Below are 14,205 nucleotides of genomic sequence, written 5' to 3'. Positions count from 1 at the left end.
GTCAAATGTGTAATTGCATAGTTAACACGCCAAATACATTTTGAAGCACTTTTTCACACATTCCTTTTTTTTTACAGTGCTTTTACGCTTCGATTCAAACACTGACAATCCAACCTCTAGACTGAGCTTAAGCCAATTCTTTCATGAAACCGATGCTGCCAAAAATACGGGGGTGCGGGGGGACGAGGTGAGCGAATCCCGTGCCGTGATTGGTCCGTTCAAAGACACGGACCAATCACGGCACGGGATTGACTCGAAGATGGAGTAACGCTACCGTATGTGTGGCAGAGGGGGTAACGCGACTATGCTATGTCTAGAGGTTGGATTGTCTGTGGATTCAAACATCAATTATAGGGGCATTCCAGAAAAGTGTCGGGTACGTGACGCTATTTTTTAACACTTCTGATAAAGCTAAGAAGCCGATATTGGCATTACAGTAGGGTTGATAATCCGTACATAGGCTAATCCGAACTGCCGAGTGACCCCTTTCTCTGAACTGACGATAAGATCATAGCCCAATTTTCGCAAAAGACTGACGAATCTGGATGTGACGAGTCTTTTATTGACGATTCCTCGGCTCTTAATGTCAAAGAAATTCCCTACTCGCAAGCTATATCGGCATTGACCACTTGTTTGGACTGGGCTGATGAATGATGCTACGTAATTTGAGGGACAAAGCCTTTGCTCTGTCAATAAATAGAACCCGGCAGACTACATTAGATGAGTTCTTAAAATGATTTGTTCGCGATTATTTTGTGTTAAGGTATTTTCTTGATTAATTTCGTTGTTTTTTGTTACTTTGGAGTCTCAATAAATACCTATGTTTTTTTTTAGAATATACCATTATTTTCTTTATAACATACTATAATCCGAACGCTTCGCCAGTCCGTACAGGGGGTATTTTTTTGAAGTTCGGATTATCGAGGCCCTACTGTATAACGTTTAATAACTTAGCTTTAAATTCAACGGTACCTATATAATACAGATTTCTGCACGTTACTAAGGTAACTGTGCAATCGTGTCACGTCCCCGACAAAGCAGACCTTTTTTGTGGAATGCCCTTATAGCTAAAGTATTTCTCCAGTATTTCAGCACCCTCCGTAGATATTGTTTCTCTTGATTAGTTGTTTACTTGGGTCCCAGCATGTCTTCGGGTCTGACCCACTTGTCGAACTGTTGCTCAGTAAGGATGCCGAGTTTGATGGCCGTTCCCTTAAGGGTGCCGCCTTCTTTGTGAGCGGTCTTGGCGATTTGGGCCGCCTGGAAATGTAAATGTAGTTTATAGTTAGAATAGAAAAAAAAAAAAAAAAAAAAAAAAAAAAAAAAAAAAAAAAAGAATAGTAATATTTATTAATTTACTCATTGACATAGTACCAATGTACCAATAGTACCATGGCATGATATTTGTATAAGTATTTAGCTGTAAGATTAGTTTTAGTATTAATATTGTACTCCGCATCGCGGTTGATTGTGATGATTCTACCTTAACATAATTTTAAGATCATTGTAACTCACAATATGACAATAAAGATTTCAATTTCAAGACAAAATATAAATAAGAGGAAGGAATTTTTAATTTTTATAAGAGTTTAAAAAAAGGCCGTTTAAAATTTTGTATGAAATCATATTAACTCACATTTATAGACGCGGGTCTATCGTGAAATTTATTTTATTACCTTCATTTACCGACGTTTCGACACAGGTGTCACTGGTCGTGGTCGCGATAGACCCGTTTATAAATGTGAGTTAATATGTGTTCAAACTGCGAAAGTTTTAAATGTTATATTGTATGAAATCAGTTTTTTTTTATTGCTCCTAATTTTGTACCATAATCAGAAAATCGAAGAAAGTAAAACATAGGGGTAATGCTATTAATATACATCCAATTATGTTATTTTTCCATAATGTTAATCCAGAGAGGAAAAACCGGCAAAGTGCGAGTCGGACTCACGCACGGAGGGTTCCGCACCATCAACAAAAAATAGAGCAAAACAAGCAAAAAAACGGTCACCCATCCAAGTACTGACCCCGCCCGACGTTGCTTAACTTCGGTCAAAAATCACGTTTGTTGTATGGGAGCCCCACTTATATCTTTATTTTATTCTGTTTTTAGTATTTGTTGTTATAGCGGCAACAGAAATACATCATCTGTGAAAATTTCAACTGTCTAGCTATCACGTTTCGTGAGATACAGCCTGGTGACAGACGGACGGACAGCGGAGTCTTAGTAATAGGGTCCCGTTTTTACCCTTTGGGTACGGAACCCTAAAAAGCGACTACGTTTGTATAAAGAAACGGCCGGCCCCTTTCCAATATAGTAGTCCGACTTTCAATTCGGAGGTAGTGGATTCGTATTCGAAACCTGAGAGTTTTTTTTACACGCTCGTCACCTTATCGTATCCGATGTGAGGGTTGAGCGCGGTGACCAGCATGAGGGACTCGTTCATGATCTGGTTGATCTTGGCCTCGTTGGCCTTGATGCCCTTGGCGCAGCCGTTGTTGAAGGCCTGGCAGCCGTCACCTGGAAATTATAATAATAATCCATACTATATAATATTATAAGCTACCTCGCACAACGTATCAGCATTGCGATACAGCGAGGAAATGTCGCCAGCATCCTTGGTACAATGATTTAAGCTAGTTTTTAATTTCTTTTAGTAATACACTGTATATATCTTGTTTGTAAATAAATAGATAAAATATTAAATAAAATAAAATAAAATATTATAAATGCGCAAGTGTGTCAGTCTGTCTGTCTGTTACCTCTTCACGCTTAAACCGCTGAACCGATTTTGTTGAAATTTGGTATGGAGATAGTTTGAGTACCGGGGTAGTTTTTATCCCAAAAATCACCCTTTAAGGGGGTGAAAAGGGGGGGTGGAAGTTTGTACGAGGAATCGTTAAAAAGCAGATTGGGTAAAAACAAGCTACCCAAATTACTAACTCCACGCAGACGAAGTCGCGGGCAAAATCTAGTATTATTATAAATTTCATTACTTTTGTACCTATTAAAGAAATTCCTTTCATTCAGAACGCTTCCGGTAGCTCGGATAAAGGAATGGTACTACATGACTTCACCCGACCTTAGAATACGTCTAAGCGAGCTTTGCACCAACTTAGACGCGCGTGGAAGTGCGATTATAAACGTCATATTTTCTGTGAATTCGATTTTATTGTGATATTTCCACACTATGTTACTAGCAAAGTCAGAGGGTACAGCGCGAAAAATCGAAATTGTAGATAAGTAAGAATAATAGAGAGGTAGATAACGAATTTTTGATTTACTATTTTCGCGGTAGGCCCTCTGCTTTGTTTGACTTTAGGCCAGCACGTTAGCCACGATGATCACGTTGAGCTCGAAGTGTCCCGTGGCGCCACCCACGGTGCAGGCCACGTGGTTGCCCATCACATGCGCCGCCAACATGGTGAGCGCTACGCACCGGGTGGGGTTCACTTGGGCCAGTACAGTAACTATAACATACCGATGAGTCTAATGGACCGCAGCACATTGGCCACGATCATGGGCTTGAACACGTTGAGCTCGAAGTGTCCCGTGGCTCCGCCCACGGTGCAGGCCACGTGGTTTGTTGGCGCTTCGCACCGGGTGGGGTTCACTTGGGCCAGTACAGTAAGTATAACATACCGATGAGTCTAATGGACCGCAGCACATTGGCCACGATCATAGGCTTGAACACGTTGAGCTCGAAGTGTCCCGTGGCGCCACTCACGGTGCAGGCCACGTGGTTTGTTGGCGCTTCGCACCGGGTGGGGTTCACTTGGGCCAGTACAGTAAGTATAACATACCGATGAGTCTAATGGACCGCAGCACATTGGCCACGATCATAGGCTTGAACACGTTGAGCTCGAAGTGTCCCGTGGCGCCACTCACGGTGCAGGCCACGTGGTTTGTTGGCGCTTCGCACCGGGTGGGGTTCACTTTGGCCAGTAGAGTAAGTATAACATACCGATGAGTCTAATGGACCGCAGCACATTGGCCACGATCATGGGCTTGAACACGTTGAGCTCGAAGTGTCCCGTGGCTCCGCCCACGGTGCAGGCCACGTGGTTGCCCATCACCTGCGCCGCCAACATGGTCAGCGCTTCGCACTGGGTGGGGTTCACTTTGCCTGGAATGTTAACATTCTTGTAAGAACAGTGTATTAAAAAAACTGTGGGTGTCCGCTAGCTGGCGCGATTGCACGGAGCGGGTGAGCGGGTTAATAAAAATAGTGTGAGCTCTAACTAGGGTTTGCACGACGGATCCGAAATGTATGGAAATATCCGCGGATCCGGATCCAGATCCGGATAATTTCATACATTTCGGATCCGGATTGCAAACTCTAGCTCTAACTGACGCGGACGCGTGCGACGGATTTCAGCGCGCCAGCTAGCAGACGCCCTGCGACTGCTACATAATGAAAGGCATTAAAATACACGAGTGAGTTTATGAACGAATGAAGTGAGTTTCATAAAAGGACGAGTGTTTTAATGCCTAATTGAACTTATACTCGAATAAGTCTAATAGAATAAGATTATAAAAAGTACTAAGTAAAATGGACTAAAATATCTTGAACCCGATCTGTTTTCCCGAGTTGTTTCAAATAATACTAGGCTAGTAATGATGCAAATGAAATGTAGTAATGTTTTACACAATATTGAAAGTAATTTACATTTAATCTAATTAATTTTATATGACTTCTAAATGTTGATACAGTTTTGAAGTTTACAAAGAATCAACAATATTTACCCAAATATTATTCTTGCAAACGAAACTTTTCAGATTTTCTGTAAACGTCAGCATGCATATTAATTTTTTCAACACTCAGGTAACAAAAGCCGTTATTATTTATCTTCATAAAATCACATTTATAAAAGCTGTTAGTCAAGCAATCAAATTAAAAATAAAATTTAAAAATAACATCACAGTTCCTATAAATTTGACGGTCGTGTCTGTTTGAAGTAACCTACGAAGCTGATTGCAGTGGGATGAGTATGTCAGTGACGAAAATAAGTTAATTGTCAATAATTTTATTTTATTACACGTTGATTTTGGCCTGTAGCCGCGCGCGTCGGTTGACGTCTTTGGCGGCCAAAGGTTACTAACATTTCGTAAACGAGGATCCAACATGAGCTCTCCTAACCCGCACCTGGGCCCAGAAGCGAGCAACCGTATGTCGTTGCCGATCTTCATGAGCGAGCAAGAAATGTGTCAGCTAAAATGTTGTGTTATGTGTTAACACGATGGTTGAAATCTTACATACCAGGCATAATGGAGGATCCAGGCTCATTCTCAGGCAGCATGAGCTCTCCTAATCCGCACCTGGGCCCAGACGCGAGCAGGCGTATGTCGTTGCCGATCTTCATGAGCGAGCAAGTAATGTGTCAGCTAAAATGTTGTGTTATATGTTCATACAATGGCTGAAATCTTACATACCAGGCATAATGGAGGATCCAGGCTCATTCTCCGGCAGCATGAGCTCTCCTAACCCGCACCTGGGCCCAGACGCGAGCAGCCGTATGTCGTTGCCGATCTTCATGAGCGAGCAAGTAATGTGTCAGCTAAAATATTGTGTAATGTGTTCACACGATGGTTGAAATCTGACATACCAGGCATAATGGAGGATCCAGGCTCATTCTCCGGCAGCATAAGTTCTCCTAACCCGCACCTGGGCCCAGAAACGAGCAGCCGTACGTCGTTGCCAATCTTCATGAGCGAGCAAGTAATGCTAATGTGTCAGCTAGAAATGTTGTTATATGTGTTCACACGATGACTGAAATCTTACATACCAGGCATAATAGAGGATCCAGGCTCATTCTCCGGCAGCATTAGTTCTCCTAACCCGCACCTGGGCCCAGACGCGAGCAACCGTATGTCGTTGCCGATCTTCATGAGCGAGCAAGTAATGTGTCAGCTAGAAATGTTGTTATATGTGTTCACACGATGACTGAAATCTTACATACCAGGCATAATAGAGGATCCAGGCTCATTCTCAGGCAGCATTAGTTCTCCTAACCCGCACCTGGGCCCAGACGCGAGCAACCGTATGTCGTTGCCGATCTTCATGAGCGAGCAGGCGATGGTGTTGAGCGCGCCGTGCACCTCCACCATGGCGTCGTGGGAGGCGAGCGCTTCGAACTTGTTCGGCGCCGTTTCGAAGGGGATGCCTGGAAATAATAAGTATTGGATGAAAACATTAATCTAATATAACTGGATCAGGCATGAGGGGTGGGGGGAAATGACCGAACGGGATAGTCATGTAGCTTTCAGTAGGAGTAGCAGTGAAAGCGATATTATTGTTTGTCCTTGTTACAGTCTCGCATTTTTTTTATTCCCCACCGTAAATTTTGTATGGATTATGATGGGCAACAAATAAATTCGACCAATCATAGTTGCGTTGCGTATGTTTTGTCCCTCACGGACGCACGCGTATAGGACATCTATTAGGATCCTACCATCTATGGATGAAACACATCCTTCTAGGGGTCAAATATTGCCAGTCAAAAACTACCTTGAGGACATTTAGAATTGGATTTAGATTGCCTTATGAGCTGTATGAAGTTTCAAATCTTCCACTCATTTGCTCCAAAAGTACCAGGCGATCATAAACAGTATTGAGTTTATTACCAGTGAGGGAAGCAATTTCCGCAGCACATTTCTCAGCTAAGGCTATGCGAGTGCCAAGGCCTTACCGCATTACCGATGCCGTTGAGGGTCAGTTAGTGTAGGTGGGGTAGGGTAACCTATTTATTATGTCTTAAATACTAGAATGATCAATCATTTCAGTATAAAATTGACACAAAGCAGGATTTAAACCTAAAACATAATATTCACTGAACGCATGTACCAGGCACCCATAAATAGCGAAAAGCTTACCAGTGAGCGAGGCGATCTCCGCAGCACATTTCTCGGCGAAGCCCACACGGGTGTTGACGCCCGTGCCGACCGCCGTGCCGCCGAGCGCCAGGTAGTGTTGGCGGGGTAGGGTAAACTATTTATTATGTCCTAGATACTAGAATGATCAATCATTTCAGTATAAAATTGACACAGAGCATGATTTAAATAGTAAATTGATCAACCTAGATATCGTTTTCGTACCTAGAACATAAAAACACAGCTGTCCACTGAACGCATGTACCAGGCAAGCATAAGTAGCGAAGAGCTTACCAGTGAGCGAAGCGATTTCCGCAGCACATTTCTCAGCGAAGCCCACGCGGGTGTCGAGGCCCGTGCCGACCGCCGTGCCGCCGAGCGCCAGGTAGTGCAGGCGGGATAGGGTAAACTATTTATTATGTCCTAGATACTAGAATGATCAATCATTTCAGTATAAAATTGACACAGAGCATGATTTAAATAGTAAATTGATCAACCTAGATATCGTTTTCGTACCTAGAACATAAAAACACAGCATGTTCACTGAACGCATGTACCAGGCAAGCATAAATAGCGAAGAGCTTACCAGTGAGCGAGGCGATCTCCGCAGCACATTTCTCGGCGAAGCCCACGCGGGTGTTGAGGCCCGTGCCGACCGCCGTGCCGCCGAGCGCCAGGTAGTGCAGGCGGGGGAGGGTGGCGCAAACTCTCTCGATGCCGTAAGTCAGTTGCGCCTCGTAGGCGCTGAACTCCTGCCCGAGCGTCAGGGGCACGGCGTCCATTAAGTGGGTTCTGGAAGTAATCAAAAGAAAATACAAAAAATAAGAAATTAAAAAAAAAAACCAGAAGGCGTAAAAAAAAATTTAAGTGAGAAGTTGTAATGGTTACTCAAAGTAAAAATAATCATCACAGAAACCGAAAGATGATCTCTAAATTCCAATAAAAATAAGCTTAAGGTGAGATTCAGTAGCTCAGTTGGATAAGCCTGAGAGCGATCAGAGTGGTGTACCGAAAGGTCGCAAGTCGAGTCTTGCCCGAAGCGCTGAGTTTTTAAAATTTTTACTTTTACTATAAAAATTTGTAGAACCGCTCGCAGAGCTTAATTAAGTTAAGTTACCTACTGTTTATAATTATTCCCGATTAGGACAGTAGTGTTAAAATAGAATCAATAGCGTAGCAAGGGGTTTTAAAGAATACTATAATAGGAGGGTAAGGGCCCGGGCACACGTCTTTCGAGCGTCGGCGTCTAGTCAGCATTATGGAAAATGGCGTTGCACCCACGTTGCGTCGAGCAGCAGCTATAGAGTTGGCTAGACGAAAGACGCTAACTGTGCCCGGGCTTTTAAAATGCAATGCTGAGTGCATCTAAAGCAGTGGTTCCTAACCTTTTCAGTCCGATCACCCCTATGACTAACTAGGGAACCTGATTTTACCCCTCCTCCCAATGGTAATAAAAAATAAAACCGTACACGTTTTTTGTATTGTTATATTAGGTTAGCTTATTACCCCCGTAAAATACCAGTTTTACCCTCACGGGGGTAATTACCCCCAGGTTAGGAACCACTGATCTAAAGGTTCCAACTCCTTGAGACCTAAATCTCACCTGCCGATCTTGATGATCTTGCTGAACTCCTTGGACTTGGCGGCCATTGTGTCCCTCAAGGCGACCAGACCGGGCATGAGCCGGTCCCTCAGCTCCATGGCCACGGCTATGTGCATGGCCGTGGGGTACGTGTCGTTCGAGCTCTGGGATTTGTTCACGTGGTCGTTGGGGTGTACGGGGTTTTTGGAGCCGAGCTGGCCGCCGAGGATCTGGATGGCCCGGTTGGCAATCACCTGGAGATGGTGAACTGTGGCTTAGTCACAGAATAAACACAAACTACTACAAAACTTGTACCCCCTAAAACTTACTTACTTACTTGGTACTTGTGTGTTGTTGTTGTTTTTGAACATGACTTACGCTGTTTGGCCTCTCCTGGGGCCAGTTACAGCTCGTGGTATGAGTGGGATCAGTGTCGCGGCCTGTCAGGCCACTGCCAAGTTCGAAAATTAGAGAGAAAGGAAAGGATGAAAGAGTAAAAGATGAAAGAGAATAGAATAGAGGAGAGAAGTTAACAATTTGTAGCAGAAAACTAATGACGCTATATAAGTTAACAATTTGTAGCAGAAAACTGGTACTTGTGTACTAGCAAAGAGATGGATAGCTATGTGCACGACTGGTGCTGCCCTCATTTTCTCGGTATCATCTTGGGTCGTCCCATTCGTTTTTCGTCAAGTTCTTAAATTAGTCCTATTCTGCTTTGGTCACCCATTCTACATTCGTCACAATCGTCAGTGGCTTTCAATGTAGAATGAGTGACGAAAGCAGAATAGAACTAATTTAAGAACTTGACGAAAAACGAATGGGACAACCCAAGATGATACCATTTTCTCGGACTTTCTACGTTAAATCTTATGGAGTAAAATTAGTTCAAGCGGCTCCCGCTAGTACTAATGTCGGACATTCCATAAGATTACCTGTGTTTGTGACGATCAGCGCCACTTCCCCCTCCACCGACTTCGCACGGTGCCAATAAATTTTGTAGTCACAGTAAATTTACTGCCATCTATCGACACACGATTAAAACTCAAAATAAAACTATCAAAAAAATAATATATGTATATGGATAACTGATTTTATTATTTTTATATCATTTTGACCCATTTTCTTTCACTGATACCTCTATGTGTTAAAATTGTTAAATATGAAACGGTGTCGTCAACGCCATCTAGCCGAGCATAGGCCAAAGGTGTGTGCGCCATCTATCCGAGAATTACTTTTTCTTGATTTCCGAGGCACCGTATTTCCTTAGACTTTATTCATCTTATACGGAGTTACATATGTCTTTGGTACTATGTACAGAAGATTCACTCTCTAACAAAACGCGTCTATCACGACAGATATGACCGCTAGGTGGCGCAAGCATGAGCAGGCGTCCGTTCCGTGGCGGTGCGCGGCAACTACTATGGCTACACCAAGATTGGTGTGGAACGCATGTACTTGTAGGTACTTGTAGCGACGCGACGAAGAACAATATAAACATGAAACAATGAAGTATTTTGCAGCATTGTTTGCGGCATCGGAATATTTCTCTTATCGCTGTCATTCATCGCATTATTTATGGCATCACAGTAAAACAATAAAACGTTATATAATTCAATACATTATGTTCTACTGAAGCTCACAGTCGGTCACTTGTATTCGATACATATAGGGCCAAGTACATTTCTGTATAATTGGTTTAAGGGAAAACTTGTTTAACAAGAATACAGGATTTTTTTTATGTCTGATCATACTATGAGGGGTAAATGAATGAATATGTAGATTGTAGGTCATACAGAACCACTTTTAGGTACTATGGAGCCAATCCCGAAATCGCGAAAAAAAATCTTCGTTGTTTTATTATAGTGTTCCTATGGCCACCTGTGTGTGGTCTATCATCAGATCAGCTCGATTGGTACAGTCAGCAGCAATAGTTACTAACCGGGCGAGGTGTTCAAAATGATCTTGACGCGATGTATAGTTAAGAGAATTAGAGCGCGTCAAGATAATTTTGAACACCTCGCCCGCTTAGCAACAATTGCAGCTGACTGTACAATAAAATTGCATTGTCACCCAACTTACGCAAGTATGTAAAGTTACAGCTCAATTGAATAATCGGATGTGGGTCTAATTTACTTTTAAATGTAGTATGTTCAGCGATTACTCCGGCATATTTTTTTGTTTGGAAGAAGTTACCTCCAAGTTGGTCCCATATTAATTTGGTTCTGTTTTGATGGGGTCCATGAGGAATAGAGGGAACTCCTCAATTTTTAAAGGCACATGCATGGTGATTTGGGTATTTTCTTAAGCAACTCAAGCATTTTCTCCCGAAAACCACAAATTCGATGAAGTGGACCTGATGATGATGATTGTTTTGATGATAATTAGGACGATTTCTTAAAATGTAGGACGTTCAGCGATTACTTGGGTAATAATTGTACCATAATTTACTTTTCTGTACATGTGTTCGTTTGTCTGTCATTTCATTTGTCTACTCTCAATTGCTTTGCAAAAAGGTTGACTGGAAGAGATCCCTTATGGGGATAATTTCGCCTTTGTACATTGTACACACATACATACAAACATTGCAAGTTAAGAGCCCGCGCAGACAGACTCTGGAGTTCCGAGTTATTTAGAATGTACGTGAGTTTTTACGATAACGCACACAGCAGGCGGTCAGAACTCCGCTTTGACCGCCGCGTTCTGACCGCCTACTGTGTGCATTATCGTAAAGACTCACATACATTCGATACAACCAGGCGTGGCTCACTCCGCGATTTCGTCGCTTTGCTACAGGTAGCTAAAAGTACATCCGTTCCGGCCCCAATTTTGGGGAAAGCCATAAGCCGCGCGTGGCGCTGTCGCCATCTAGCGGCCATATCTGTGCTGATCGTAATAGACGCGTTTTGTTAGAGAGTGAGTCTTCTGTACTTAGTACTATTATTTATTCTGTGATAGAACGCAGAAATCTGAACGCGGAACTCGGAACTCCAGGCCGCTAAATAATAGTATTTTATGCAACCGTTGTTTAAGAGGGGTCAAAAAAGGCGAGTGGCGTGAGTAACAATTTGAGGCGAAGCCGAAAATTGTTAATAAAGACGCCACGAGTATTTTTTGACTCAGTTAAACAACGTTGCATACAATACTTTTTCTACGACCAAGCACTTACTTTGAAATAAAATTGTAAATTTAACAAATATTTTTCATTCAAGAAGTACTTAGCAAAAATGGAGAGTACGGGCGGAAAAAGAATGAATGAAATTAAAAAAAAAAACATGTCTATGGCTCACTTATTTGTCAGAGATGACATTTAAAATAAGGTTGGCAACATTGTATTTTTATACAATATTTTTTAAGTGATTATTACACGAAGTATCGTAAAAGTGCCAAAAAGATACTGCGTGTATGCACAAATGCAAAATTGCAGGGAGTAAGCCAGGAAAAAAATAAAATGCTTTTTTAGGGAATAAACTAAAGACTTGTCTTGTCAACTATAAGGTAGGGTTTTAAAGGTGTGTGCACGACTCTTTAAATGACAAATAAAAGTACGGGAGTAGAAAAAATCTTGTAAAAATGGAAAATGTAACCTACCTCATTGGTGTTCATGTTAGACTGTGTGCCGGACCCGGTCTGCCAGATGACGAGGGGGAAGTGCCCCTCGTTGTACAGCTTCCCGGAGATCACGTCCTCGCAGGCTTGCATTATGGCGTCCGCTGGATTGCAATTTAAAAATACAAGTTGGGATAAATAGTACATCCTCGACGTATAGCGGTCCTCGCTTCGTCTCGGCCGATAAATTGCCTCGGATATGGGTATTAATTAATGCTAGAGTTATAGGTATACTACGCTTTTCACTTCGATTGATAATTCTCGTGGAATTTTGTGAGCAAGTTCGATAGATTTTTGGTCCATTCTGTTTTTGGAAATTTTTCAAAAGGGCTGAGCCAAGGGGTTTCGCGAGGTCAAGCTAGCTCATAGAGTAGTATTAGCTCATAGAGCCACTAGTTTATTTCTAGACAGAAGACAAAAGCGATGTTCTCCGTTAGGCAAAATGCTTTCGTATGTCCTTCTGTTCTGTTCTCTTACACAGTTCGCATTTGTCAACCAATTCTGTTGAAATTTGGTGGGCAGGTTCGATGATTGTATGGAATTTTATATCCATTCAGTTTTTGGTTTTTATTTTTTTACAGTATATATGGTACTACTTTACCGCCCTAGTGCGGTAATTACCACAATACGTGCCTATGTTGACAATTTAAAGGGCCATATGTACTGTAAAACGTTGTACAATACACGTGCGAAAAGGTAATTCGCAACTCGTGTCGATTTAAAACGCTCCCTTCAGTCGTACTTGTATCGTAATGTATTATTACAGTACATATATGGCCCCATTTTTCCGCACTAGTGCGTAAATTAGTACTTTTCCTGTGTATGTCAAAAGTTTAAAGGGCCATATGTACTGTATAACGTTGTACAGTCACCAGCAAAAATATATGACTGTGGACAGCCGTGCAAAAATATCTGATGCTCCATTGGAGGCATAAGTATATGACGACACTACCTCGGTAAAAATATGTGATGCTTTGTGGTCGGCAAAAACATCGTTACTCTGTATCCGCATAAATATCGGATCGGATCGCTTAAAAATATTTGATTACTCATAAAAATCAAAATTATGTGATTACTCTCATCTGGCATAAATATCTCTCCAATGTGAATGCAAATACATCGGATGGCAGACGGACCGCCTATATATCTGACACGAAATTATGAAATATGTCATCAATCGGCAAAAACGAACCATACCTGGATAGCATAGAGCCTTACATTGTTTGAAGTGATTTGACAATTCACGAAAAGAGTGCAGACTTGTCATTGCATATGTCTGTCTCACATATTTCATTTGCAATTTTAAATTGTGACATAATTCAGGTAGACTTTTAATAGACAATGTGTAATAAACCTCCTTCTTACATAAAAAAGAATGATGAAGAGGTAAACCTGTGAGACTGACAAGGACAAACAATAATAGCGCTTTCGCTGCTACTCCTACTGAAAGATACATAAGACTATCCCGTTTTGTCATTTCCCCCACCCCTCATGCCAGATCCAGTTATATACTAGATTTATGATTGCAATACGTTACAATTCAAAATTATATCCAGTTTATTCCGTCAAATCGATGATAGAATATAATGTGAGACAGACATATACAATGACAAGTCGGCACTCGTTTCGTGAATTGTCAAATCACACAATACAATTTACGGCTCTATACCCAACATGTATGGTTCGTTTTTAAAGGTCGATAACATATTTGTGATTTTCCAACGTGTCAGATAAATAGGCGGTCTGTCGTCCATCCGATGTATTTGCTTTTACAGTGGAGAGATATTTATTCCAGATGAGAGTAATCACATAATTTTGAATTTTATGAGTAATCAAATATTTTTAAGCGACCCGATCCGATATTTATGCGGATACGGACTAACGATATTTTTGCTGGTCACAAAGGATCACATATTTTTGCCGAGGTAGTGTCGTCATATACTTATGCCTCCAATGGAGCATCAGATATTTTTTCACGGCTGCCCATAGTCATTTATTTATGCTGGTGACTGTACGATGCACGTGCGAATAGGTAATTCGCAACTCGTGTCGATTTAAAACACTCCCTTCGGTCGTGTTTTAATTTATCGCCACTCGTTTCGAATTTCCTCTTTTCCGCACTTGTATCGTAAATAACTATTTC

General features: G+C 41.8%; 1 protein-coding gene across 2 annotated transcripts in view; it reads right to left on the bottom strand.

The window, feature by feature from the left end:
- The window catches only part of LOC134653606 (fumarate hydratase, mitochondrial-like), a 29,355-nt gene that overhangs the window by 6,199 nt on the left and 8,951 nt on the right, over positions 1-14,205 (bottom strand). Inside the window, exons 4-10 of one of the 2 annotated variants that reach the window (XM_063509005.1) lie at positions 12,045-12,166; positions 8,475-8,707; positions 7,458-7,663; positions 5,962-6,165; positions 3,966-4,127; positions 2,391-2,521; positions 1,086-1,260 (exon numbers count right to left, since the gene is read on the bottom strand). In XM_063509005.1, the coding sequence (XP_063365075.1) occupies positions 1,129-1,260; positions 2,391-2,521; positions 3,966-4,127; positions 5,962-6,165; positions 7,458-7,663; positions 8,475-8,707; positions 12,045-12,166 (1,190 nt within the window). In that variant the 3' untranslated portion in view covers positions 1,086-1,128. Of the gene's footprint in view, positions 1-1,085; positions 1,261-2,390; positions 2,522-3,965; positions 4,128-5,961; positions 6,166-7,457; positions 7,664-8,474; positions 8,708-12,044; positions 12,167-14,205 lie in introns of those variants that run through there. The other variant, XM_063509004.1, reaches the window with a different exon arrangement.

Source organism: Cydia amplana, chromosome 13 (genome assembly GCF_948474715.1).
Source record: "Cydia amplana chromosome 13, ilCydAmpl1.1, whole genome shotgun sequence".
Classification (NCBI taxonomy): Eukaryota; Metazoa; Arthropoda; class Insecta; order Lepidoptera; family Tortricidae; genus Cydia; species Cydia amplana.
Note: the sequence above shows the minus strand (reverse complement) of the source record. Positions and strands in the feature narration are given on the sequence as shown.